This window comes from Salvelinus namaycush, chromosome 32, assembly GCF_016432855.1.
Source record: "Salvelinus namaycush isolate Seneca chromosome 32, SaNama_1.0, whole genome shotgun sequence".
NCBI lineage: Eukaryota > Metazoa > Chordata > Actinopteri > Salmoniformes > Salmonidae > Salvelinus > Salvelinus namaycush.
The window spans coordinates 24862727-24889508 of record NC_052338.1 but is presented as its reverse complement, the minus strand read 5'-3'; the positions used below and the strand labels follow the sequence as shown (position 1 = coordinate 24889508).

General features: G+C 45.6%; 1 protein-coding gene across 2 annotated transcripts in view; it reads right to left on the bottom strand.

Annotated features, from left to right (window-relative positions):
• elmo1 (engulfment and cell motility 1 (ced-12 homolog, C. elegans)) overlaps window positions 1-26782 on the bottom strand; it is a 216818-nt gene that overhangs the window by 84386 nt on the left and 105650 nt on the right. For both annotated transcript variants that reach the window (XM_038972332.1, XM_038972331.1), the window contains exons 10-15: window positions 22496-22574; window positions 20250-20300; window positions 19572-19694; window positions 17118-17246; window positions 15124-15228; window positions 13894-14002 (exon numbers count right to left, since the gene is read on the bottom strand). In XM_038972332.1, the coding sequence (XP_038828260.1) occupies window positions 13894-14002; window positions 15124-15228; window positions 17118-17246; window positions 19572-19694; window positions 20250-20300; window positions 22496-22574 (596 nt within the window). The remainder of the gene's footprint in view (window positions 1-13893; window positions 14003-15123; window positions 15229-17117; window positions 17247-19571; window positions 19695-20249; window positions 20301-22495; window positions 22575-26782) is intronic.

Below are 26782 nucleotides of genomic sequence, written 5' to 3'. Positions count from 1 at the left end.
AGTGTTTCCGTTCCCGTCCCCATTGTCATCAGCACAGCTGGCCGTTTTTAATGAAGTGTTCCCGTTCCCATTGTCATCAGCACAGCTGGCTGTTTTAATGAAGTGTTTCCGTTCCCGTCCCCATCGTCATCAACACAGCTGGCTGTTTTAATGAAGTGTTTGCGTTCCCATTGTCATCAACACAGCTGGCCGTTTTTAATGAAGTGTTTCCGTTCCCGTCCCCATTGTCATCAACACAGCTGGCTGTTTTTAATGAAGTGTTTGCGTTCCCGTCCCCATTGTCATCAGCACAGCTGGCTGTTTTTAATGAAGTGTTTCCGTTCCCATTGTCATCAACACATCTGGCTGTTTTAATGAAGTGTTTCCGTTCCCATTGTCATCAACACAGCTGGCTGTTTTAATGAAGTGTTTCCGTTCCCGTCCCCATTGTCATCAGCACAGCTGGCTGTTTTAATGAAGTGTTTCCGTTCCCGTCCCCATTGTCATCAGCACAGCTGGCTGTTTTAATGAAGTGTTTGCGTTCCCATCGTCATCAACACAGCTGGCTGTTTTAATGAAGTGTTTCCGTTCCCGTCCCCATCGTCATCAACACAGCTGGCCGTTTTTAATGAAGTGTTTCCGTTCCCGTCCCCATCGTCATCAACACAGCTGGCCGTTTTTAATGAAGTGTTTCCGTTCCCGTCCCCATTGTCATCAACACAGCTGGCCGTTTTTAATGAAGTGTTTCCGTTCCCGTCCCCATTGTCATCAACACAGCTGGCCGTTTTTAATGAAGTGTTTCCGTTCCCGTCCCCATTGTCATCAGCACAGCTGGCCGTTTTTAATGAAGTGTTTCCGTTCCCGTCCCCATTGTCATCAACACAGCTGGCTGTTTTAATGAAGTGTTTCCGTTCCCGTCCCCATTGTCATCAGCACAGCTGGCTGTTTTAATGAAGTGTTTCCGTTCCCATCGTCATCAACACAGCTGGCTGTTTTAATGAAGTGTTTCCGTTCCCGTCCCCATCGTCATCAACACAGCTGGCCGTTTTTAATGAAGTGTTTCCGTTCCCGTCCCCATTGTCATCAACACAGCTGGCCGTTTTTAATGAAGTGTTTCCGTTCCCGTCCCCATTGTCATCAACACAGCTGGCCGTTTTTAATGAAGTGTTTCCGTTCCCGTCCCCATTGTCATCAGCACAGCTGGCCGTTTTTAATGAAGTGTTCCCGTTCCCATTGTCATCAGCACAGCTGGCTGTTTTAATGAAGTGTTTCCGTTCCCGTCCCCATCGTCATCAACACAGCTGGCTGTTTTAATGAAGTGTTTCCGTTCCCGTCCCCATCGTCATCAACACAGCTGGCTGTTTTAATGAAGTGTTTCCGTTCCCGTCCCCATTGTCATCAACACAGCTGGCTGTTTTAATGAAGTGTTTCCGTTCCCATTGTCATCAACACAGCTGGCTGTTTTAATGAAGTGTTTCCGTTCCCGTCCCCATTGTCATCAGCACAGCTGGCCGTTTTTAATGAAGTGTTCCCGTTCCCATTGTCATCAGCACAGCTGGCTGTTTTAATGAAGTGTTTCCGTTCCCGTCCCCATCGTCATCAACACAGCTGGCTGTTTTAATGAAGTGTTTGCGTTCCCATTGTCATCAACACAGCTGGCCGTTTTTAATGAAGTGTTTCCGTTCCCGTCCCCATTGTCATCAACACAGCTGGCTGTTTTTAATGAAGTGTTTGCGTTCCCGTCCCCATTGTCATCAGCACAGCTGGCTGTTTTTAATGAAGTGTTTCCGTTCCCATTGTCATCAACACATCTGGCTGTTTTAATGAAGTGTTTCCGTTCCCATTGTCATCAACACAGCTGGCTGTTTTAATGAAGTGTTTCCGTTCCCGTCCCCATTGTCATCAGCACAGCTGGCTGTTTTAATGAAGTGTTTCCGTTCCCGTCCCCATTGTCATCAGCACAGCTGGCTGTTTTAATGAAGTGTTTGCGTTCCCATCGTCATCAACACAGCTGGCTGTTTTAATGAAGTGTTTCCGTTCCCGTCCCCATCGTCATCAACACAGCTGGCCGTTTTTAATGAAGTGTTTCCGTTCCCGTCCCCATCGTCATCAACACAGCTGGCCGTTTTTAATGAAGTGTTTCCGTTCCCGTCCCCATTGTCATCAACACAGCTGGCCGTTTTTAATGAAGTGTTTCCGTTCCCGTCCCCATTGTCATCAACACAGCTGGCCGTTTTTAATGAAGTGTTTCCGTTCCCGTCCCCATTGTCATCAGCACAGCTGGCCGTTTTTAATGAAGTGTTTCCGTTCCCGTCCCCATTGTCATCAACACAGCTGGCTGTTTTAATGAAGTGTTTCCGTTCCCATTGTCATCAACACAGCTGGCCGTTTTTAATGAAGTGTTTCCGTTCCCGTCCCCATTGTCATCAGCACAGCTGGCCGTTTTTAATGAAGTGTTTCCGTTCCCGTCCCCATTGTCATCAACACAGCTGGCTGTTTTAATGAAGTGTTTCCGTTCCCATTGTCATCAACACAGCTGGCCGTTTTTAATGAAGTGTTTCCGTTCCCGTCCCCATTGTCATCAGCACAGCTGGCCGTTTTTAATGAAGTGTTTCCGTTCCCGTCCCCATTGTCATCAACACAGCTGGCCGTTTTTAATGAAGTGTTTCCGTTCCCGTCCCCATTGTCATCAGCACAGCTGGCCGTTTTTAATGAAGTGTTTCCGTTCCCATTGTCATCAACACAGCTGGCTGTTTTTAATGAAGTGTTTCCGTTCCCGTCCCCATTGTCATCAACACAGCTGGCCGTTTTTAATGAAGTGTTTCCGTTCCCGTCCCCATTGTCATCAGCACAGCTGGCCGTTTTTAATGAAGTGTTTCCGTTCCCATTGTCATCAACACAGCTGGCTGTTTTTAATGAAGTGTTTCCGTTCCCGTCCCCATTGTCATCAACACAGCTGGCTGTTTTTAATGAAGTGTTTCCGTTCCCATCGTCATCAACACAGCTGGCCGTTTTTAATGAAGTGTTTCCGTTCCCGTCCCCATTGTCATCAGCACAGCTGGCTGTTTTTAATGAAGTGTTTCCGTTCCCATTGTCATCAACACAGCTGGCCGTTTTTAATGAAGTGTTTCCGTTCCCGTCCCCATTGTCATCAGCACAGCTGGCTGTTTTTAATGAAGTGTTTCCGTTCCCATTGTCATCAACACAGCTGGCTGTTTTTAATGAAGTGTTTCCGTTCCCATTGTCATCAGCACAGCTGGCTGTTTTAATGAAGTGTTTCCGTTCCCATTGTCATCAGCACAGCTGGCTGTTTTTAATGAAGTGTTCCCGTCCCCATTGTCATCAGCACAGCTGGCTGTTTTAATGAAGTGTTTCCGTTCCCGTCCCCATCGTCATCAACACAGCTGGCTGTTTTAATGAAGTGTTTGCGTTCCCATCGTCATCAACACAGCTGGCCGTTTTTAATGAAGTGTTTCCGTTCCCGTCCCCATTGTCATCAACACAGCTGGCTGTTTTAATGAAGTGTTTGCGTTCCCATTGTCATCAACACAGCTGGCTGTTTTTAATGAAGTGTTTCCGTTCCCGTCCCCATTGTCATCAGCACAGCTGGCCGTTTTTAATGAAGTGTTTCCGTTCCCATTGTCATCAACACAGCTGGCTGTTTTTAATGAAGTGTTTCCGTTCCCGTCCCCATCGTCATCAACACAGCTGGCCGTTTTTAATGAAGTGTTTCCGTTCCCGTCCCCATTGTCATCAGCACAGCTGGCTGTTTTAATGAAGTGTTTCCGTTCCCGTCCCCATTGTCATCAACACAGCTGGCTGTTTTTAATGAAGTGTTTCCGTTCCCGTCCCCATCGTCATCAACACAGCTGGCCGTTTTTAATGAAGTGTTTCCGTTCCCGTCCCCATCGTCATCAACACAGCTGGCTGTTTTAATGAAGTGTTTGCGTTCCCATCGTCATCAACACAGCTGGCCGTTTTTAATGAAGTGTTTCCGTTCCCGTCCCCATTGTCATCAGCACAGCTGGCCGTTTTTAATGAAGTGTTTCCGTTCCCATTGTCATCAACACAGCTGGCCGTTTTTAATGAAGTGTTTCCGTTCCCATTGTCATCAACACAGCTGGCCGTTTTTAATGAAGTGTTTCCGTTCCCATTGTCATCAACACAGCTGGCCGTTTTTAATGAAGTGTTTCCGTTCCCGTCCCCATTGTCATCAGCACAGCTGGCCGTTTTTAATGAAGTGTTTCCGTTCCCGTCCCCATTGTCATCAGCACAGCTGGCCGTTTTTAATGAAGTGTTTCCGTTCCCGTCCCCATTGTCATCAACACAGCTGGCCGTTTTAATGAAGTGTTTCCGTTCCCGTCCCCATTGTCATCAACACAGCTGGCTGTTTTAATGAAGTGTTTGCGTTCCCATCATCATCAACACATCTGGCTGTTTTAATGAAGTGTTTGCGTCCCCATTGTCATCAACACAGCTGGCTGTTTTAATGAAGTGTTTGCGTCCCCATTGTCATCAACACAGCTGGCTGTTTTAATGAAGTGTTTGCGTTCCCATCATCATCAACACAGCTGGCTGGTTTAATGAAGTGTTTCCGTTCCCATTGTCATCAGCACAGCTGGCTGTTTTAATGAAGTGTTTGCGTTCCCATCATCATCAACACAGCTGGCTGGTTTAATGAAGTGTTTCCGTTCCCATTGTCATCAGCACAGCTGGCTGTTTTAATGAAGTGTTTGCGTTCCCATCATCATCAACACAGCTGGCTGGTTTAATGAAGTGTTTCCGTTCCCATCGTCATCAACACAGCTGGCTGGTTTAATGAAGTGTTTGCGTTCCCATCGTCATCAACACAGCTGGCTGGTTTAATGAAGTGTTTGCGTTCCCATCATCATCAACACAGCTGGCCGTTTTTAATGAAGTGTTTCCGTTCCCGTCCCCATTGTCATCAGCACAGCTGGCCGTTTTTAATGAAGTGTTTCCGTTCCCGTCCCCATTGTCATCAACACAGCTGGCTGTTTTAATGAAGTGTTTCCGTTCCCATTGTCATCAACACAGCTGGCCGTTTTTAATGAAGTGTTTCCGTTCCCGTCCCCATTGTCATCAGCACAGCTGGCCGTTTTTAATGAAGTGTTTCCGTTCCCGTCCCCATCGTCATCAACACAGCTGGCCGTTTTTAATGAAGTGTTTCCGTTCCCGTCCCCATTGTCATCAGCACAGCTGGCCGTTTTTAATGAAGTGTTTCCGTTCCCATTGTCATCAACACAGCTGGCCGTTTTTAATGAAGTGTTTCCGTTCCCGTCCCCATTGTCATCAGCACAGCTGGCAGTTTTTAATGAAGTGTTTCCGTTCCCATTGTCATCAACACAGCTGGCTGTTTTTAATGAAGTGTTTCCGTTCCCGTCCCCATTGTCATCAACACAGCTGGCTGTTTTTAATGAAGTGTTTCCGTTCCCGTCCCCATTGTCATCAACACAGCTGGCTGTTTTAATGAAGTGTTTCCGTTCCCATCGTCATCAACACAGCTGGCCGTTTTTAATGAAGTGTTTCCGTTCCCGTCCCCATTGTCATCAGCACAGCTGGCTGTTTTTAATGAAGTGTTTCCGTTCCCGTCACCATTGTCATCAACACAGCTGGCTGTTTTTAATGAAGTGTTTCCGTTCCCGTCCCCATCGTCATCAACACAGCTGGCCGTTTTTAATGAAGTGTTTCCGTTCCCGTCCCCATCGTCATCAACACAGCTGGCTGTTTTTAATGAAGTGTTTGCGTTCCCATCGTCATCAACACAGCTGGCCGTTTTTAATGAAGTGTTTCCGTTCCCATTGTCATCAACACAGCTGGCCGTTTTTAATGAAGTGTTTCCGTTCCCGTCCCCATTGTCATCAGCACAGCTGGCCGTTTTTAATGAAGTGTTTCCGTTCCCGTCCCCATTGTCATCAGCACAGCTGGCCGTTTTTAATGAAGTGTTTCCGTTCCCGTCCCCATTGTCATCAACACAGCTGGCCGTTTTAATGAAGTGTTTCCGTTCCCATTGTCATCAACACAGCTGGCTGTTTTAATGAAGTGTTTGCGTTCCCATCATCATCAACACATCTGGCTGTTTTAATGAAGTGTTTGCGTCCCCATTGTCATCAACACAGCTGGCTGTTTTAATGAAGTGTTTGCGTCCCCATTGTCATCAACACAGCTGGCTGTTTTAATGAAGTGTTTGCGTTCCCATCATCATCAACACAGCTGGCCGTTTTTAATGAAGTGTTTCCGTTCCCATCGTCATCAACACAGCTGGCTGTTTTAATGAAGTGTTTGCGTCCCCATCATCATCAACACAGCTGGCTGTTTTAATGAAGTGTTTGCGTCCCCATCGTCATCAACACAGCTGGCTGTTTTAATGAAGTGTTTGCGTTCCCATCATCATCAACACAGCTGGCTGTTTTAATGAAGTGTTTGCGTTCCCATCGTCATCAACACAGCTGGCTGTTTTAATGAAGTGTTTGCGTTCCCATCATCATCAACACAGCTGGCTGGTTTAATGAAGTGTTTCCGTTCCCATTGTCATCAGCACAGCTGGCTGTTTTAATGAAGTGTTTGCGTTCCCATCATCATCAACACAGCTGGCTGGTTTAATGAAGTGTTTCCGTTCCCATCGTCATCAACACAGCTGGCTGGTTTAATGAAGTGTTTGCGTTCCCATCGTCATCAACACAGCTGGCTGGTTTAATGAAGTGTTTGCGTTCCCATCATCATCAACACAGCTGGCTGTTTTAATGAAGTGTTTGCGTTCCCATCGTCATCAACACAGCTGGCTGGTTTAATGTGAGACTCCAGATTTCTGTTGGATTTATTGGATTATGGCAATTACATTTGAAACTTTAAACATCAGGGCTTAAATATTTTAACATCTGTGGTCAAGAAAGGCAGAGTTGCAAAGAAAAAGCCATCTCTCGGACTGGCCAATATAAAGGAAAGATTAAGATGGGCAAAAGAACACAGACACTGGACAGAGGAACTCTGCCTAGAAGGCCAGCATCCCGGATTCGCCTCTTCACTGTTGATGTTGAGACTGGTGTTTTGCGGGTACTATTTAATGAAGCTGCCAGTTGAGGACTTGTGAAGTCCTAATGTTCTTGTCCTCTTGCTCAGTTGTGCACCGGGGCCTCCCACTCCTCTTTCTATTCTGGTTAGAGCCAGTTTGCGGTGTACTACTCCCTTCTGTGAAGGGAGTAGTACACAGCGTTGTACGAGATCTTCAGTTTCTTGGCAATTTTTCGCATGGAATAGCCTTCATTTCTCAGAACAAAAATAGACTGACGAGTTTCAGAAGAAAGTTATTTGTTTCTGGCCACAACAGTTTCCAGTTGTGCTAACATAATTGCAAAATGGTTTCCTAATGATCAATTAGCCTTTTAAAATGATTAACTTGGATTAACTAACACAACGTGCCATTGGAACACAGGCGTGATGGTTGCTGATACTGGGCCTCTGTACGCCTATGTAGATATTCCATAAAAAATCTGCCGTTTCCAGCTACAATAGTCATTTACAACATTAACAATGTCTACACTGTGTTTCTAATCAATTTTATGTTATTTTTATGGCCAACAAATTAGAAATGTCCTTGTCACTTAGCTTTTCTTTCAAAAACCCCAAACTTTTGAACGGTAGTGTACATCTAATTACTCCACAGCTGACAGCTCTGCTGGAATACAGACATGAAAATACATCTAATTACTCCACACCTGACAGCTCTGCTGGAATACAGACGTGAAAATACATCTAATTACTCCTACATGAAGGAACACACACATCCATTCTAAATCACACAGCCCTGTCCAATACAGAGAGAAGAAGTAGCCAAAGAAAGGTCATTATTCTTATTCTGTAAATAAACCCACATGCATTCCTTATGTGACAAAGCTCTCCCAAATACAGAGGCACAGAGAAATTGAATTACGCTTATGCAAATAAAAACACATCTCTTACATTATACTTCCTAGAGCTGCCGCCGGACATAACAAACAAACTCCGATTCTTCTTCTGTCACACACACACACAAAGCAAACAATCATCTATTTCCTGCCCCGAGAAACTCTGCACAAAAACAGACGTCGGAGCAATCTCATCATTACAATGCATCTAATCTACATCAAGCCTTTTGTCCGCGTGTTTGGTTAACCGAGCGGAGGAGTGAGCACACAGTAGGAGATGAATCTGAGAACAAGCCTTTCCTGTCTTATTTGATTTTGTACTTGGTTTCACTGCATTAGCAGTCGGTAGGAGCAACCCATGCTTGTGTATGTGCTCGCTGTTTTCTCAAATGCCTGCTTGTTTTCAGCACAGGGAAGAGCTATCTATACTCATTGTAGATGGGCTCCATCTCAATAGTGTAAAGTGGAGTTCTTTACCCATCGCCTTCTATTCATTATCCATCTCCAGGAGTTTTCCTCACTGCGTGACCTTACCAGGAATATCCTGGCGCTATAGTTGTGGGCTATAACTAAGACCCAGTGTTTCCTATAGCCATTTAACATAGTAAGGAAAAACTCTGGTCCTTCTCATAGGTGCCACTCAAACGTAAAACGTATGCACGCATGACTAAGTGGCTTTGGATAAAATCATCTGCTAAATGGCATATATTATAGAGTGGATGGGATTAGATCGTATTTCTTTCACCTGTCAAGTCACTTTAGATCAGAGTGGAAAACGTAGTCACTGTAAATCTTCAGAAAATGTTGATCGTCTGCCATTTTACTCCTTCCACCCCTTTAGTCCCATCCTCTTCACACATGATCTAGAAGAACATGTAGTGGCTTAAACCACAGGATTTAGCCAGTCAATTCAAATAGGATTGTTTCTTTAAGCTAATGGTTCTCAGAAGTTCTAGCGTCAGCAGGCACCTCAGACATGTCATCACAGAAGGACGTGTTTCTGCTAATGAGTTTGGAGGATTTTGAGACCCTGCGGAGTTCACATCCACACAAACACACAGCAGAGAGGAGCCTCGGAGGGAACCACAACCTCCCACAGGTAACAGCTGATGACATCACTCAATTCCAAACAGTCAGACAAAACTGACATCACGGATTTGGATAGCAGCATCCCTGCCTAGAGACAGGTATGGAGAAGGACATGGTAAGCCTGAGACCTGCCCAGTGAGTGAATGAATAAGTGAATGAGTGAGCCTGTTCTGGGGAAACATGCTGGGCTGGAGATGATAAATCTTTTAAGCTCTGCAGTGGGCTGTTGGAGAGGAAGGGGGTGGAGGGGTGTCAGATGGGAGGGGACTCAGGACAACTGGACGGGGACATGATTAATGCGCAGAGCCAAGCAGCACAGTGACACACACACAGCCAGCCAGGCAGATCGCACAAACAAGCCCCCTCCATTCCTCTCCACTCCCAGCCCTCTCATCCCACTTCTGCATAAAAATATATAAATACAAACCAGGGAAATGTCAAAACAGTATCTATTTATGGTTGCGGCTGTGGCGGTTATTGAACCTTGGGTCGAACTGAAAAGTTCAAGTGGATGTAGAGTGCCACCGCTGCTGCCTGCCGCCCGTCCGCTCGCCTACGTTCCAGGGGAAACAGAAAACGTTTTTTTCAAACTGATCTGTTGACCTGTGTATGTTCCACATTGCTCTGCGTCTTTCAGACTGAATCTCTAATACACAACAACAACAGAGCAGATTGCTGTAAGAGGGAGACACAGCACCCTATTTAAAGGTTAGTAGGCTACAATGACCTCAAGGTATACACCATGGGGTGTGTCTCAAATGGGACCCTATTCCCTATAGTGCACTTGACAAGTGCCCTATGGATCCTGGTCAAAAGTAGTGCACGATATAAGAGATAGGGTGCCTTTGGGGATATGTTGCTCTATAAAACAGTGGGACGGGATAGTAGAGGAATAGAGGAGGGATAGTAGAGGAATAGTGGAGGAATAGAGGAGGGATAGTAGGGATAGTGGAGGAATAGTGGAGGGATAGAGGGGATAGTGGAGGGATAGAGGGGATAGTGGAGGAATAGTGGAGGGATAGAGGGGATAGTGGAGGGATAGAGGGGATAGTGGAGGGATAGTGGAGGGATAGAGGGGATAGTGGAGGGATAGAGGGGATAGTGGAGGGATAGAGGGGATAGAGGGGATAGTGGAGGGATAGTGGGGATAGAGGGGATAGTGGAGGATAGAGGGGATAGAGGGGATAGAGGAGGGATAGTGGAGGGATAGAGGGGATAGTGGAGGGATAGTGGAGGGATAGTGGAGGGATAGAGGGGATAGTGGAGGGATAGAGGGGATAGTGGAGGGATAGAGGGGATAGTGGAGGGATAGAGGGGATAGTGGAGGGATAGAGGAGGGATAGAGGGGATAGTGGAGGGATAGAGGGGATAGTGGAGGGATAGAGGGGATAGTGGAGGGATAGAGGGGATAGTGGAGGGATAGAGGGGATAGTGGAGGGATAGAGGGGATAGTGGAGGGATAGAGAAAATAGACTAGAAAGGCCAAAAGATGCCCCAAGCATTCCCAGAATCCTGTTGTGTGTGATTTGTCTGGGTAGATGGGGAATTAAGAAGTCCAAAGCCCACCAGAGGTTTATTGGCATTTCAAAGCAGCAAACTAAAGTAAATGATCCAAGAAAAAAATTGTCACGGTTGGCGCTGAGATTAATTCCTTATCGTCTTTCTATTTTTATCCAGCAAATGGATGTGTGTGAAGAGAAAGAGCTTTGGCTTTGAACACTACTTTCTCCTCCACGCTAACACCGGGGGTTTCGTTTTTTCATATATATTATTTTTAAAAGGCAGACCATTACTATTTAATGAAGAACTATGCCACTGCTTCCATTTCCGAGTTCATTTAATGAAGTTTTGGTGTCTGAGTGGAGGGTTGCGTCAGTTTCTCTGCCCTTGCACTTTTAAATCATTTAAAGGGCTGCAGGGCACGGCTCAGAATGGATTTATCTAACGACCTTTACCTATCCTGTCCTCCCTCCTTTCCTATAATAACTTAATAACTGATTTGTGAATGTTAAAACTACATTTTTCCATTTCCCCCAAACTTCCATATGCTTGGATGCTCTGTTGAGTTATACAGACTGCAACTCCAAGTTTCATAATGACTCTTTAAAGTGCTACGCTTCTCTTTGTTGGTTTGCATTAAGACTTTGAATCAAGACATGATGCTAAATTCTATGTTGTCATCTTGTCACTAATAAAATGCTTTATTATATATGCCTGGGTGGACAGACAGTGAGAGAGGGGGCAGGGAGACAGACAGTGAGAGAGGGGGCAGGGGGACAGAGTAAGAGAAGGGGGCAGGGGGAGACAGTGAAGGGGGGCATGAGGACAGACAGTGAGAGAAGGGGGCAAGGGGACAGACAGTGTGTGTGTGTGTTAGGTGGGCAAACAGTGATGGGGGGGCAGATGGGAAAACAGTGATGGGGGGTGGGGGGGCGGTCAAACCGGCCTGTCAGACACAGACCATTGGAGCCTATCCTTAGACAGAAGGAGAGAGAGGGTAGGGTCACGCCTAGGGGCTCTGGGGTCACTGCCCAACCCCTCAACACACAGCTAACTGAATTACATTTAGGGATTGGATAAAGCTCCTCATTAAAGATGAATGGCAGTTTTCAACTGATACGATTGAAAATCTATTAATCAATTGAAAATTGCTATTGACCTCATGAAATGACTGATTTGAAATGGAATTGACTCCCAACCCTGCTACACACTGCGGCATAGTGCATACCGTGTCTGACCCTTCCATGGTCATCAATATTAATGGTGGCTCTATTCCCTATAAGCAGTGTTTCCCAACTCCAGTCCTCCAGTTCCCCTTAACACACATTGTTGTAGTCCTGGACAAAAACACCTGATTCATCTCATGGAGGGCTTGATGATTAGTTGAATCAGGTGTGCTTGCCTGGGGCCACAACAAAAATATGTAGTGTGGGGGTACTGGAGGACCGGAGTTGGGAACCCCTGCTCCAGAGCATGATGGGTACTGGAGTTAGAGTGCTATCACAGACTAGCCAGAACCATGCATGAGAGTCACAGTCAAAGCTGACATGAATACCAAAAGGAAATCAGAGATAGGATATAGGCTTCAGGGTTTGAATTTTAATTGAAAAGGTTTTGGATACCAATGCAGACTCAGAGAGAAAAAGTATATCCTAACCATACTTGTTAATCAGTTCTTCAATGCATCACAGTTCCTTACAAAAAGTGGTATCTTTTTCTTAAAGCAGTATAGGCATCACTTCTAAATCTAGCTTTACCTTATTTAGGTAGGCTACATTTACAACCTTCCCATCCCACTAAAATGAAGTTGGCAGATAGGGCTCCTATTCAGCCCTATATGATGCAATAAGGAGAGTGCCCAGCTCTTCTCCCCCTGGGCAGTGCCAGTCCCAGAGAGAGAGTCTATTAGGAGGTGGAATAGGGCGCACTTGAAATAGGGCGCACTTGAAGCCTACTTACTTCATCACTAATTGATGAACTCCAGCACAATTACAAAGTATAATGGGTCCTTTTATCTTCACTGCAGAAGACAGAGTTTACGGTAAAAATGGTCTGGAGGTTATTTCTCTGTCTGAATTTCTGGGCTTAATGTGAAAACAGACAGAGATGATGCTTTTAACCCTCGTACATCAAAGTGCCCTCCACATCGCATTCCACTAACACTCAATAGGGTTAAACGTCAATGGTGAGAGCTGCTCTCGATGAGTCTCACACACTTTAGTATTGAGAGCTATTGGAGCTAAAATTGGGAGCACTAAGTACTAACTAATGAGATTTGGAAATCATGAGGCAGAATGTGACCACAGAGAAAACCTCCAGGTACTATGCTACTTATATGTTTCTTTCTTTGGCGTTTTGTTGATTGTTTGTATTCAGAGGGCAACAGAATGTGGCTAACCAATAGAAAAAGCATATTCTGTGCATCACCTAGATTGAATTCTTACATTTGTGCACAGATATTGTCGGGTACTCCGCACCAGAGGAGGTTGGTGGGAGGAGCTATAGGAGGACGGGCTCATTGTAATGGCTGGAATAGAATTCACGGAACGGTATCAAACACATGGAAATCTAGTTTGACTCTGTTACATTAATTCCATTCCAGCCATTACAATGAGTCCATCCTCCTATATATTATTTCACCAGCCTCCACTGTTCAGCACCCATACCATCTACAGAACACCATTGTCAGTAAATCAGGGTTGTATTCATTAGTGCACACCCTAGCAAAACATTTTGCACTGTAGCTACAAAAACAATAGTCTGTTATTGGACAATTTTATTATTATTATTTTTTTAAATTTTATCCCCTTTTCTCCCCAATTTTCGTGGTATCCAATCGCTAGTAATTACTATCTTGTCTCATCGCTACAACTCCCGTACGGGCTCGGGAGAGACGAAGGTCGAAAGCCATGCGTCCTCCGAAGCACAACCCAACCAAGCCGCACTGCTTCTTAACACAGCACGCCTCCAACCCGGAAGCCAGCCGCACCAATGTGTCGGAGGAAACACCGTGCACCCGCCCCCCTCGGTTAGCGCGCACTGCGCCCGGCCCGCCACAGGAGTCGCTGGAGCGCGATGAGACAAGGATATCCCTACCGGCCAAACCCTCCCTAACCCGGACGACGCTAGGCCAATTGTGCGTCGCCCCACGGACCTCCCGGTCGCGGCCGGCTGCGACAGAGCTTGGGCGCGAACCCAGAGACTCTGGTGGCGCAGCTAGCACTGCGATGCAGTGCGATGCAGATGCAGTGCGATGCAGATGCGATGCGATGCAGTGCTCTAGTTATTGGACAATTTCAAGTAGTTTCGGTCCGTTTTCTTCCTAGTGAATATGACCCTACAAGCACAATATGATCTAATAGGAACAATGAGGTGAGGATAGTTAATACCAGTAAAGACTTACGCAGCTCTCCCACTTTGAGGGTCTCACACAGCATCTTGGTCAGCTCGATGCTGCTGCGGCCGAACGGACACTCGTGCTTGTCCTCACGACTGCTGTTCTCCAGAACAATCTGGAATAGGGACAGAAAGTCACTCAATCCACCAACGTTTTTGCAAATACGTTTGTCATAAAAGTGTTTAACAGCCACCAGGCGCAGACGGACAGTCACAGAGACAGACACAAATAGGCGTCTCCACCAGGGCTGGTAACGAACTCAAACCATATGACCCTTGACCGATTAATCCAGTTAAACACACACTTTGAGGTCAAAGTTGACCAAGATGATTCATTTGGAGAGAGGCGGAGCAGGACAGGGAAAGCAGAGACAGCAGAAGGTCACCAGTGGGACAGAAAACTGGGACACAGTTTTTTGTTGTTGATTATCCCATCTCTATGGTACCATCGTAATTCATCCAGAGATTAGATTCTAGTTATTATTAATTACAGCACATTATACTGAATGTTATCTACCACAAATGTCAAGTCTGAAAGACATTTGAATCTCAATGTGACATTGACTTTATTAGATCAAGATGTCTTTCCTTCTACGTAACCACTACAGAAGCCTCTACTATCCATTTGAACCTTGTTTGAGCCTTAACTGGTGCACTTGTACACAGCGTGTTTCATTCAGAAATCAATTCTCAATGTCCAAAAATCCACTCCAATTATAACGTTGCCGCAGCGACAAGTCCACACTGGAAAACATTAGCATCCTTATCATCGCCGTGGTGACAGTTTAATTTGGGGAATTGCTGGCCGTGTTTCGTCACAGCAGCAGGCAGGGGAGAGGGATGGGCCGGCCTGTGTATTAGGTTTTATATTAGGAGGACATAGCCATATGCTATAGTAGTGGGTTGACTGAATTCCAAGGCTACATATTGGCATTGTGTTTCATCAGACAGACTGTTTGGTCAGAGCCCAGTGAATCTATGGAGTGAGGGACGGGCCAGGGAGTGAGAGTGAGAGTGAGAGTGAGTGAGTGAGTGAGTGAGTGAGTGTGTGTGTGTGTGTGTGTGTGTGTGAGAGAGAGAGATGGAGAGAGTTTAGGTCGGCAGAAGGCAGCAGGCACTGCAGAGGAATACTAGACACAAAGTAATGGACTCTAAGGAAACCAAAAGGAATTGTGTGCGTGTGGGTGTGTGCGTGTGTTTGTGTGTGTGTGCCTGTGTGTATGTTAGAGCTACTAACCCTGATGTAGGCATCCTGGTGGTGTCTGGCGAAGTACAGCATGTTATCCAGAGCCAGCATCCCAGGAGGAATCTGAGTGAAGTCCATAGCAGGGTTCACATGGTTCTAATGAGAGAGAGAGAGAGACGGGGGGGGGGGGGGGGGGGGGGGAAAGAGAGAGCGAAGAGAGAGAGGAAAGAGAGAGCAGAGAGAGACAGAGAGAGAGAGAGGAAGAGAGAGAGAGAGGAAAGAGAGAGCAGAGAGAGACAGAGAGAGAGAGAGGAAAGAGGGCATAGAGAGATGAGAGAGAGGTAGAGGAGAGAGAGAGGTAGAGAGGAGAGAGATAGAGAGGAGAGAGAAGTAGAGAAGAGAGAGAGAGGTAGAGAGGAGAGAGAAGTAGAGAGAGAGAGAGCGAGAGAGAGGTGAGTCATCAGACAAACAAGACTAGGACAAGTCTGAATAAGACAAGGTTGATTGGGAGACTAATTCGATCTCTATTCTCCATCAGCACGCTAACTTGTCTGAGTGAATGGAGGACATAGAGAGATGACAAGGAAAGAGAGAGAGAGAGCAACATGGAGGAGTCTCAGAGATCCAGCTGTGTAACTGTTCCTGACAGACCAAAGGAAGAACCACAACCTTTAACAATTCCCTCACCAAGTCCAAATAAGCACGTTCTCTCTAAGATCCCCGTCTACCTGGGAGACTAATAGAATCTCAGACTACTGCCCTCTAGATACAGCACTAGATCAACTGCATCTAGCCACCTTTATACTGTGCTTCATCACACTGTGTGTGTGTGTGTCAGTGACCGTGCTTGCATGTGTGCAAGTGTGAACGAGCCTGTAAAGTCAGAGGGATATTTTCAGGGTCTTCCACACCACTGGAGAGATGAAGTCGGGCCTTATCTTATGGCAGCACACAGCAGCGTAGCAGAGTGACTTGGGTCTTAGCGAGCTGCCAAGCCCCTAACAGTTCAGGGACTTAGAGAGGAAATGATGGGCTTAGTTCCCCCTCACCATGGATACGACAGCGATATGCCACAGCTCATAAACTTGAGCTCTCTCTCTCTCTACTACCTCTCTCTACTACCTCTCTCTCTCTACTACCTCTCTCTCTCTACTACCTCTCTCTCTCTCTCTACTACCTCTCTCTCTCTCTACTACCTCTCTCTCTCTACTACCTCTCTCTCTCTCTCTACTACCTCTCTCTCTCTCTCTACTACCTCTCTCTCTCTCTCTACTACCTCTCTCTCTACTACCTCTACTACCTCTCTCTACTACCTCTACTACCTCTCTCTACTACCTCTCTCTACTACCTCTCTCTACTACCTCTACTACCTCTCTCTCTCTCTCTACTACCTCTCTCTCTCTCTCTCTACTACCTCTCTCTCTCTCTCTCTACTACCTCTCTCTCTCTCTCTCTCTACTACCTCTCTCTCTCTCTCTCTCTACTACCTCTCTCTCTCTCTCTACTACCTCTCTCTCTCTCTCTACTACCTCCTTTTAGACACCGGGAGGCAGCACAGAGCAACATGTCATTTTCTAAAACAATTAACAACAGTACTCAGGGAGAAGGGCTTGTTTTCTTTCTCCATCTCCACCCTGCGGTAGCTGTGTATGTGAGTATGCAATTTAGCATAGCTGCATTCTGCTGTAGTCCTCTGTGTGTGTGTGTGTACTGTCTGTAAGGCTGTAAAGCCAGAGGGTTAGAGTGTGTCTGTGTGTAGTTTTGTATCACGCCACACATACACAGGGCTGGATTCAGCTGCCATGCCATCCCCTTATCTGACAGTGTCCCAGTCCTCTCCCTACTAGTTATTATTTTTTTTAATTTAAAAAAAGAGCTCCACTACTGAAGAACATGTCTTGCCTATGGTTCTGCTATACCGACACCAAAAACGAATCTAGTAAGTCCAACAGCGGAGGTTTTGGGGATGCAGAGGCTCAAACATTATTCTTGTGACTTACAATGAAGCCCAGTTTTGCAGATGTTTATGTGTGTGTGTGACTTACAATGAAGCCCAGCTTCTTGTAGTCCCGGGTGTACATGGACTTCCTCTTCTCGATGCTGCCACTGTTGTTCGGCTCACACTCCACGTCGAACGCAATTCTGCGCAGCTCAAAGATGATGTCTCTTTGGGCCTAGGCAGACATAAGAGGAAAAAACATTCAGATTTAAATAGACAGTAAAAACAACAAAACGTAACAAAACATAAGCATTATTCTAAAGTAAGTGGTTTGTTACAGAGAACTTTCACTGGTATTTCTCAGGTAGAGAGAGAGAACGGGGGGGAGGGGGTTTGGAACCAAAAATATATACAGTTTTGATATCACGGGTAATTAGTAACCAGGTCATAGCACTATCTCTGCTGCATCCCTAGTAATAAATGATGTGGTTATCTGTAGGGATAAAAGGCAACGTTGTGCTGCCCGCTTCATTGACCTGTCAAAGGCTTTCCATACTGTTGATCACTCACTGCTAATTCAGAGGCTTTCCATACTGTTGATCACTCACTGCTAATTCAGAGGCTTTCCATACTGTTGATCACTCACTGCTAATTCAAAGGTTTTCCATACTGTTGATCACTCACTGCTAATTCAAAGGCTTTCCATACTGTTGATCACTCACTGCTAATTCAGAGGCTTTCCATACTGTTGATCACTCACTGTTAATTCAGAGGCTTTCCATACTGTTGATCACTCACTGCTAATTCAGAGGCTTTCCATACTGTTTATCACTCACTGTTAATTCAGAGGCTTTCCATACTGTTGATCACTCACTGTTAATTCAGAGGCTTTCCATACTGTTGATCACTCACTGTTAATTCAGAGGCTTTCCATACTGTTGATCACTCACTGCTAATTCAGAGGCTTTCCATACTGTTGATCACTCACTGCTAATTCAGAGGCTTTTACATACTGTTGATCACTCACTGTTAATTCAGAGGCTTTCCATACTGTTGATCACTCACTGCTAATTCAGAGGCTTTCCATACCGTTGATCACTCACTGCTAATTCAGAGGCTTTCCATACCGTTGATCACTCACTGCTAATTCAGAGGCTTTCCATACCGTTGATCACTCACTGCTAATTCAGAGGCTTTCCATACCGTTGATCACTCACTGCTAATTCAGAGGCTTTCCATACCGTTGATCACTCACTGCTAATTCAGAGGCTTTCCATACCGTTGATCACTCACTGCTAATTCAGAGGCTTTCCATACCGTTGATCACTCACTGCTAATTCAGAGGCTTTTCATACTGTTGATCACTCACTGTTAATTCAGAGGCTCTCCTCAATTGGCCTAGACCAGGCTGCATGTAACTGGTTTAAAAATGACTTGACAGATAGAACTCAATATGTATCTACTGATGATGTTAAATCAGATTTCCTGGATATTACGAAAGGTGTCCCGCATGGGTTGATTCTGCATCCTGTAATTCTTACTGTTTACAATAACAATATCGACTTGTCCGTAAAGAATTGTAACCTGCACCTGTATGATATTTCCCCCACGGTTGACCAGGCTCTATCTGAACTACAGTCAACCTTTATTGTATTACAGACATTTGTTATTGACCTGCAATTAGTACTAAATGCAGGTAAAACTAAATATATGTTCTCTAGAGCGCATAAAAAGACGTCTGATGATTTAAGCATATGTACTTTGGATGGTGTCCATATTGATACTGTCCCTGCTTACAAATATCTGGGCATCTAGATAGATGAAAAGCTGTCATTTAAAAAGCACATTGATGAGTTAGTTAAGAAGCTGAGAATAAAAATGGGCTTCTTCTATAGAAATAGGTCCTGCCTCTCGCTAAATAGTAGAAACAGATGATTCAGTCAACGTTCCTATCGGTCCTAGACTATGGAGACATCCTCTATATGAACGCAGCTGTCACCTCATTAAAGCCGTTAGATGCAGTTTATCATAGCGCACTGCGCTTTATTATGGGCGACACTTTCAGTATTCATCACTGCATTCTCTACCAGAAAGTTGGTCGGTCCTCTTTGATGTCACGTAGGTTGATACATTGCTGTTTTCATTTATAAAGCCCTTTTACAAATAGTCCCACTGTACCTAACATCATTACTAAACTTTAGACAGCCGAGTCACCACACCCGGTCTCAGGGATAGCTAACTCTAGAAATTCCTTTGGTCTCCATTGAGTTAGGTACATGTAGTGTTCGTGATCTTGCACCTCATTTGTGGATTGATCTTAAAAATGTTCTTCAATTTGATTCAGAAAGCTGATTGAGGACCTTATTACTGATTAATGTTTTAGTTTTTTATGTTTTTCTTTCTGCTTGCATTTTGTATTTATATTTCGATGTGTGTATTTCCTGTAATTTATGTAATTCAGGGCTCATCTGTAAAAAATACTATTTGATAAGGCCTATGGCTTTTAAAATGTGATCAACAACTCGAGGGAAATTGAGTTGAGGGGGCTACTGTACTGGACCTGGTCCTGAGGGTCCATCTTGGTCATCATGCGGTCCTCTAAGAGGTTAAAGGTCAGGACCTGCAGCACATACAGCTGGTGGGCCATTTCATCATTGATTGGCTTAGGGCTCCGGATCACATTCTAGAGGAGAGAGGGAGAAAAAGAGAGAGAGAAGAAGAGACAAATAATAAAAAATAAAAATATTAACAGGGATATAGAAAGTAAAGAGAGAGAGAAAGAGGGGGAGAGGAAAGAGAGGAAGGCAGAGACAGAGAGAGAAAGGCAGCGAGAGAGAGAAAAGCAGAGGCAGAGAGAGAGGCAGGGAGAGAGAGAAAGGCAGAGAGAAAGGCAGAGAGAGAGAGAGAAAGGCAGAGAGAGAGAGAGAGTGAGAGAGAGAGAAAGGCAGAGAGAGAAAGGCAGAGAAGAGAAAGGCAAAGAGAAGAGAGAGAAAGGCAGAGAGAGAGAGAGAGAGAGAGAGAGCAAGCGAAAGGCAGAGAGAGAGAGCGAGCAAAAGGCAGAGAGAGAGAGAAAGGCAGACACATTTGTAAGACGTTTGCGAGTGTGACATTCCTCTGTGATATGATATCACATTGGAGCTGTGCGATAAACAGGAAGCGAGGGAACAAGAGAGAAAGATTAAAACCAGTGATGCAGAGGAGAGGTACAGATGGAGGGCATATGACTAGACACACTTACACTCAGTATGATGGAACGCAGCTGCTTCTGGGCTAGAATATGGGCCATCTCCTACACACACACACAGAAAGAGAGAGAGACAGAGAGAGAGGCAGAGAGAATGGAGTGAGAGAGACAGGAGAGGGAGAGAGGAAGAGAGAGGAGAGAGAAAGAAAAGAAGAGAGAGGAGGAGGGAGAGGGGAGAAAGTAAGTCAGGTATATTATAATATACATATCCATTACACAGAAAACTCGTTTTACTTTCAGGAAGCTCTATATCAAAATAAAGGTGGATGATGGACAGAAAATATAAATGTTCTTGGTGGAGACACTATAAACTTCCGGAGAGACCAAAAAGTGTCTCTCAGTCTCAGTTTGATGAGTTAGACCTCCCAGCCAGTGGTGGTTGATATAAGGCACGACCATTTTAATGACACACTTCATCTACTGGAGGCTAGAAAAGGTCGCTAATCAAAGTACACTTACTGTCAGAGGACAATCAAGGATGTTCACACTGCTCTCATCAAACTACCATTACGAGTGCAGTGAGGAAAGAAGAGTCAGACAGAGAGAGAGAAGAAGGGGGTGAGAGAAGTGAAGAGAAGTGAAAAGGCAGATTTTTGTTAGTGGTGCAGATCATTATGACAGCTATGCTGTGTAGCAGTTATCTTCCTCCCCCTGATCCTAAAACACAAAGCCAAACCCTTTGGTTCCCATTAGATTGTGGACTATTGTGTGTCACCCTTCTAGTGAAATGATGCTCCTGCACATGCTGACCTTCTTCTATACAGCTTACAACACAGAAATGTAACGCAGTACTGCAGGGCTCATCAGCTAGATTCAGCCGTGGGACAATTCTTTCTTAAGGGGATGGTCAGGGGGCCGGAACAAAATTACAAATCATTTGTAGACTGCGGAAGAAGCCCAAACAGATATAATATTTGACTTAAACATAATCATTTCAAACCTGGCTTACATTTGTATACGATCCAAAATTAAAATCATTTGCCGCTGATTTGCTGGTGTTTTTACAGTCGTATGTCCAAAAATGTAAATATCTATCTATCAAATTTTTTTGCTTAGAAAACTTGCGGTGCCAAAAAAAAAAAGACCCGCGAGCCGCCAGTTGGGGAACCCTGCAGTAATGAGTCTAAAAAGGTATGCTGATAAAAGGTATACCACTTTTATTTGTGCTTTAGTGTAGAATAGATTGCAAATCAATGTTACACAAAAAAACATCAAATGAGCATGTGAGAAACAAAAGTGAGGATTCTTTTTCATCTTCCACCTAATGTGCTGCGAAGGAAGGGAGTGTGTACCGTTAACACTGTTTCACTCTATTGGGAGGGCCTACTTCTGATGACAGCTAGGCCTTGTCTGATTGGTTAGAGCCCAGCGTGTAATAGGCTTGCCCACGGAGAAGAACGGTGGGTGACGTCATCGGAGCTGAGAGAGGGTGTGCATCCCAAATGGCATCCTATTCCCTTTATAGTGCACTACTTTTGACAAGGGCCCATCTTTATCTCTACTGAGCAGAGGTAGAGGGGAACGCTTATCGCCCTATAAAGGAGACGTATTACTGCACTGTTTAAGGCAAGGACGAAAGGGACAAACAAGGATACGTATACCCCCCCCACCCCCAATCTGTCGATGTGCCCTTGAGCAAGGCACTCAACCCTAATTTCTCCAGGGTCGCCGTTGATGGCTGACCCTGGCCGTGACCCCACTCTACGAGGGTGTTTCAGAAAGGGATATGCACACCCTTGTCTGAAATGTAAGGCATGTTTTGAACTTGTTGTACCAGTCCCGTCCATCGGAGTCAGCAGAAGGGAGATTGGACTGAACCCTTTCGCTCTCTGATGCATATGAATCAGTCCAAGATTCAGAATGCATTTATCCTTCCTGCCACCCACAACAATGTTCCCCACAATAAGAGACAAAGGTGTGTGTGTGTGTGTGTGTGTGTGTATGTAACTCTGTATGAGCGTGTGTGTGTGTATGAGTATATATGACTGTGTATGAGTGTGTGTGAGCACGCGTGTGTATGTATGAGCGTTCATGTGTGTGTGTGGCTGTGCGTGCGTGTATATGAGGGTGTGTGGCTGTGGGTGCATGTATATGAGGGTGTGTGGCTGTGAGTGTATATGAGGGTGTGTGGCTGTGAGTGTATATGAGGGTGTGTGGCTGTGAGTGTATATGAGGGTGTGTGGCTGTGTGTGTATATGAGGGTGTGTGGCTGTGTGTGTATATGAGGGTGTGTAACCTACCTGTCTCTTGTCCTCTGGGGCCTTGAGGAACAAGGCGTTAATCACAGCGATGGTGTAGGTCTGAATGTCCTGATCAGTCCTGTCATTAGATGGATAACAACAGAGAACCATGATAAATGTTATAGTAGTGGTAGTGTCTACAGTAGTAATGGTAGTGACTGGTTATAGTAGTGGTAGTGTCTACAGTAGTAATGGTAGTGACTGGTTATAGTTATAGTAGTGGTAGTGTCTACAGTAGTAATGGTAGTGACTGGTTATAGTTATAGTAGTGGTAGTGTCTACAGTAGTAATGGTAGTGACTGGTTATAGTTATAGTAGTGGTAGTGTCTACAGTAGTAATGGTAGTGACTGGTTATAGTTATAGTAGTGGTAGTGTCTACAGTAGTAATGGTAGTGACTGGTTATAGTTATAGTAGTGGTAGTGTCTACAGTAGTAATGGTAGTGACTGGTTATAGTTATAGTAGTGGTAGTGTCTACAGTAGTAATGGTAGTGACTGGTTATAGTAGTGGTAGTGACTCCAGTAGTAATGGTAGTGACTGGTTAAAGTAGTGGTAGTGTCTCCAGTAGTAATGGTAGTGACTGGTTATAGTTATATTAGTGGTAGTGTCTCCAGTAGTAATGGTAGTGACTGGTTATAGTTATAGTAGTGGTAGTGTCTACAGTAGTAATGGTAGTGACTGGTTATAGTTATAGTAGTGGTAGTGTCTACAGTAGTAATGGTAGTGACTGGTTATAGTTATAGTAGTGGTAGTGTCTACAGTAGTAATGGTAGTGACTGGTTATAGTTATAGTAGTGGTAGTGTCTACAGTAGTAATGGTAGTGACTGGTTATAGTTATAGTAGTGGTAGTGTCTACAGTAGTAATGGTAGTGACTGGTTATAGTTATAGTAGTGGTAGTGTCTACAGTAGTTGTGTGGATGTGGTCAGTAGTTGTGTGGATGTGGTCCGTTGTTGTGATCAGTAGGTGTGTAGACGTGGTCAGTAGTTGTGTGGATGTGGCCAGTAGTTGTGGTCAGTAGTTGTGTGGATGTGGTCAGTAGTTTTGGCTAGTAGTTGTGTGGGTGTGGTCAGTCGTTTTGGCCAGTTGTTGTGTGGGTGTGGTCAGTAGTTGTGGTCAGTAGTTGTGTGTGTGTGGTCAGTAGTTGTGGTCAGTAGTTGTGCGTGTGTGGTCAGTAGTTGTGGTCAGTAGTTGTGCGTGTGTGGTCAGTAGTTGTGGTCTGTAGTTGTGTGGATGTGGTCAGCAGTTGTGGTCAGCAGTTGTGTGGATGTGGTCAGTAGTTGTGGTCAGTAGCTGTGTGGATGTGGTCAGTAGTTGTGTGGATGTGGTCAGTAGTTGTGTGGATGTGGTCAGCAGTTGTGGTCAGTAGTTGTGTGGATGTGGTCAGTAGTTGTGTGGGTGTGGTCAGCAGTTGTGGTCAGTAGTTGTGTGGATGTGGTCAGCAGTTGTGGTCAGTAGTTGTGTGGATGTGGTCAGTAGTTGTGGTCAGTAGCTGTGTGGATGTGGTCAGTAGTTGTGTGGATGTGGTCAGTAGTTTTGGCCAGTAGTTGTGTGGGTGTGGTCAGTAGTTTTGGCCAGTTGTTGTGTGGGTGTGGTCAGTAGTTGTGGTCAGTAGTTGTGTGGGTGTGGTCAGTAGTTGTGGTCAGTAGTTGTGCGGGTGTGGTCAGTAGTTGTGGTCTGTAGTTGTGTGAATGTGGTCAGTAGTTGTGTGGATGTGGCCAGTAGTTGTGTGGATGTGGTCAGTAGTTGTGGTCAGTAGCTGTGTGGATGTGGTCAGTAGCTGGGTGGATGGGGTCAGTAATTGTGTGGATGGGGTCTGTAGTTGTGTGGATGGGGTCTGTAGTTGTGTGGGTGTGGTCAGTAGTTGTGGTCAGTAGTTGTGCGGGTGTGGTCAGTAGTTGTGGTCTGTAGTTGTGTGAATGTGGTCAGTAGTTGTGTGGATGTGGTCAGTAGTTGTGTGGATGTGGCCAGTAGTTGTGTGGATGTGGTCAGTAGTTGTGGTCAGTAGCTGTGTGGATGTGGTCAGTAGCTGGGTGGATGGGGTCAGTAATTGTGTGGATGGGGTCTGTAGTTGTGTGGATGGGGTCTGTAGTTGTGTGGATGTGGTCAGTAGTTGTGGTCTGTAGTTGTGTGGATGTGGTCAGTAGTTGTGTGGATGTGGTCAGTAGTTGTGTGAATGTGGTCAGTAGGTGTGGTCAGTAGTTGTGTGGATGTGGTCAGTAGTTGTGGTCAGTAGTTGTGTGGGTGTGGTCAGCAGTTGTGGTCAGTAGTTGTGTGGATGTGGCCAGTAGTTGTGTGGATGTGGTCAGTAGTTGTGGTCAGTAGCTGGGTGGGTGTGGTCAGTAGTTGTGTGGATGGGGTCTGTAGTTGTGTGGATGTGGTCAGTAGTTGTGGTCTGTAGTTGTGTGGATGTGGTCAGTAGTTGTGGTCTGTAGTTGTGTGGATGTGGTCAGTAGTTGTGTGGATGTGGTCAGTAGTTGTGTGAATGTGGTCAGTAGGTGTGGTCAGTAGTTGTGTGGATGTGGTCAGTAGTTGTGGTCAGTAGTTGTGTGGGTGTGGTCAGCAGTTGTGGTCAGTAGTTGTGTGGATGTGGTCAGCAGTTGTGGTCAGTAGTTGTGGGGATGTGGTCAGTAGTTGTGTGGATGTGGTCTGTAGTTGTGGTCAGTAGCTGTGTGGATGTGGTCAGTAGCTGGGTGGATGTGGTCAGTAGTTGTGTGGATGTGGTCAGTAGTTGTGGTCAGTAGTTGTGTGGATGTGGTCAGTAGTTGTGGTCAGTAGTTGTGCGTGTGTGGTCAGTAGTTGTGGTCAGTAGTTGTGCGTGTGTGGTCAGTAGTTGTGGTCTGTAGTTGTGTGGATGTGGTCAGTAGTTGTGGTCAGCAGTTGTGTGGATGTGGTCAGTAGTTGTGGTCAGTAGCTGTGTGGATGTGGTCAGTAGTTGTGTGGATGTGGTCAGTAGTTGTGTGGATGTGGTCAGCAGTTGTGGTCAGTAGTTGTGTGGATGTGGTCAGTAGTTGTGTGGGTGTGGTCAGCAGTTGTGGTCAGTAGTTGTGTGGATGTGGTCAGCAGTTGTGGTCAGTAGTTGTGTGGATGTGGTCAGTAGTTGTGGTCAGTAGCTGTGTGGATGTGGTCAGTAGTTGTGTGGATGTGGTCAGTAGTTTTGGCCAGTAGTTGTGTGGGTGTGGTCAGTAGTTTTGGCCAGTTGTTGTGTGGGTGTGGTCAGTAGTTGTGGTCAGTAGTTGTGTGGGTGTGGTCAGTAGTTGTGGTCAGTAGTTGTGCGGGTGTGGTCAGTAGTTGTGGTCTGTAGTTGTGTGAATGTGGTCAGTAGTTGTGTGGATGTGGCCAGTAGTTGTGTGGATGTGGTCAGTAGTTGTGGTCAGTAGCTGTGTGGATGTGGTCAGTAGCTGGGTGGATGGGGTCAGTAATTGTGTGGATGGGGTCTGTAGTTGTGTGGATGGGGTCTGTAGTTGTGTGGGTGTGGTCAGTAGTTGTGGTCAGTAGTTGTGCGGGTGTGGTCAGTAGTTGTGGTCTGTAGTTGTGTGAATGTGGTCAGTAGTTGTGTGGATGTGGTCAGTAGTTGTGTGGATGTGGCCAGTAGTTGTGTGGATGTGGCCAGTAGTTGTGGTCAGTAGCTGTGTGGATGTGGTCAGTAGCTGGGTGGATGGGGTCAGTAATTGTGTGGATGGGGTCTGTAGTTGTGTGGATGGGGTCTGTAGTTGTGTGGATGTGGTCAGTAGTTGTGGTCTGTAGTTGTGTGGATGTGGTCAGTAGTTGTGTGGATGTGGTCAGTAGTTGTGTGAATGTGGTCAGTAGGTGTGGTCAGTAGTTGTGTGGATGTGGTCAGTAGTTGTGGTCAGTAGTTGTGTGGGTGTGGTCAGCAGTTGTGGTCAGTAGTTGTGTGGATGTGGCCAGTAGTTGTGTGGATGTGGTCAGTAGTTGTGGTCAGTAGCTGTGTGGATGTGGTCAGTAGCTGGGTGGGTGTGGTCAGTAGTTGTGTGGATGGGGTCTGTAGTTGTGTGGATGTGGTCAGTAGTTGTGGTCTGTAGTTGTGTGGATGTGGTCAGTAGTTGTGGTCTGTAGTTGTGTGGATGTGGTCAGTAGTTGTGTGGATGTGGTCAGTAGTTGTGTGAATGTGGTCAGTAGGTGTGGTCAGTAGTTGTGTGGATGTGGTCAGTAGTTGTGGTCAGTAGTTGTGTGGGTGTGGTCAGCAGTTGTGGTCAGTAGTTGTGTGGATGTGGTCAGCAGTTGTGGTCAGTAGTTGTGGGGATGTGGTCAGTAGTTGTGTGGAT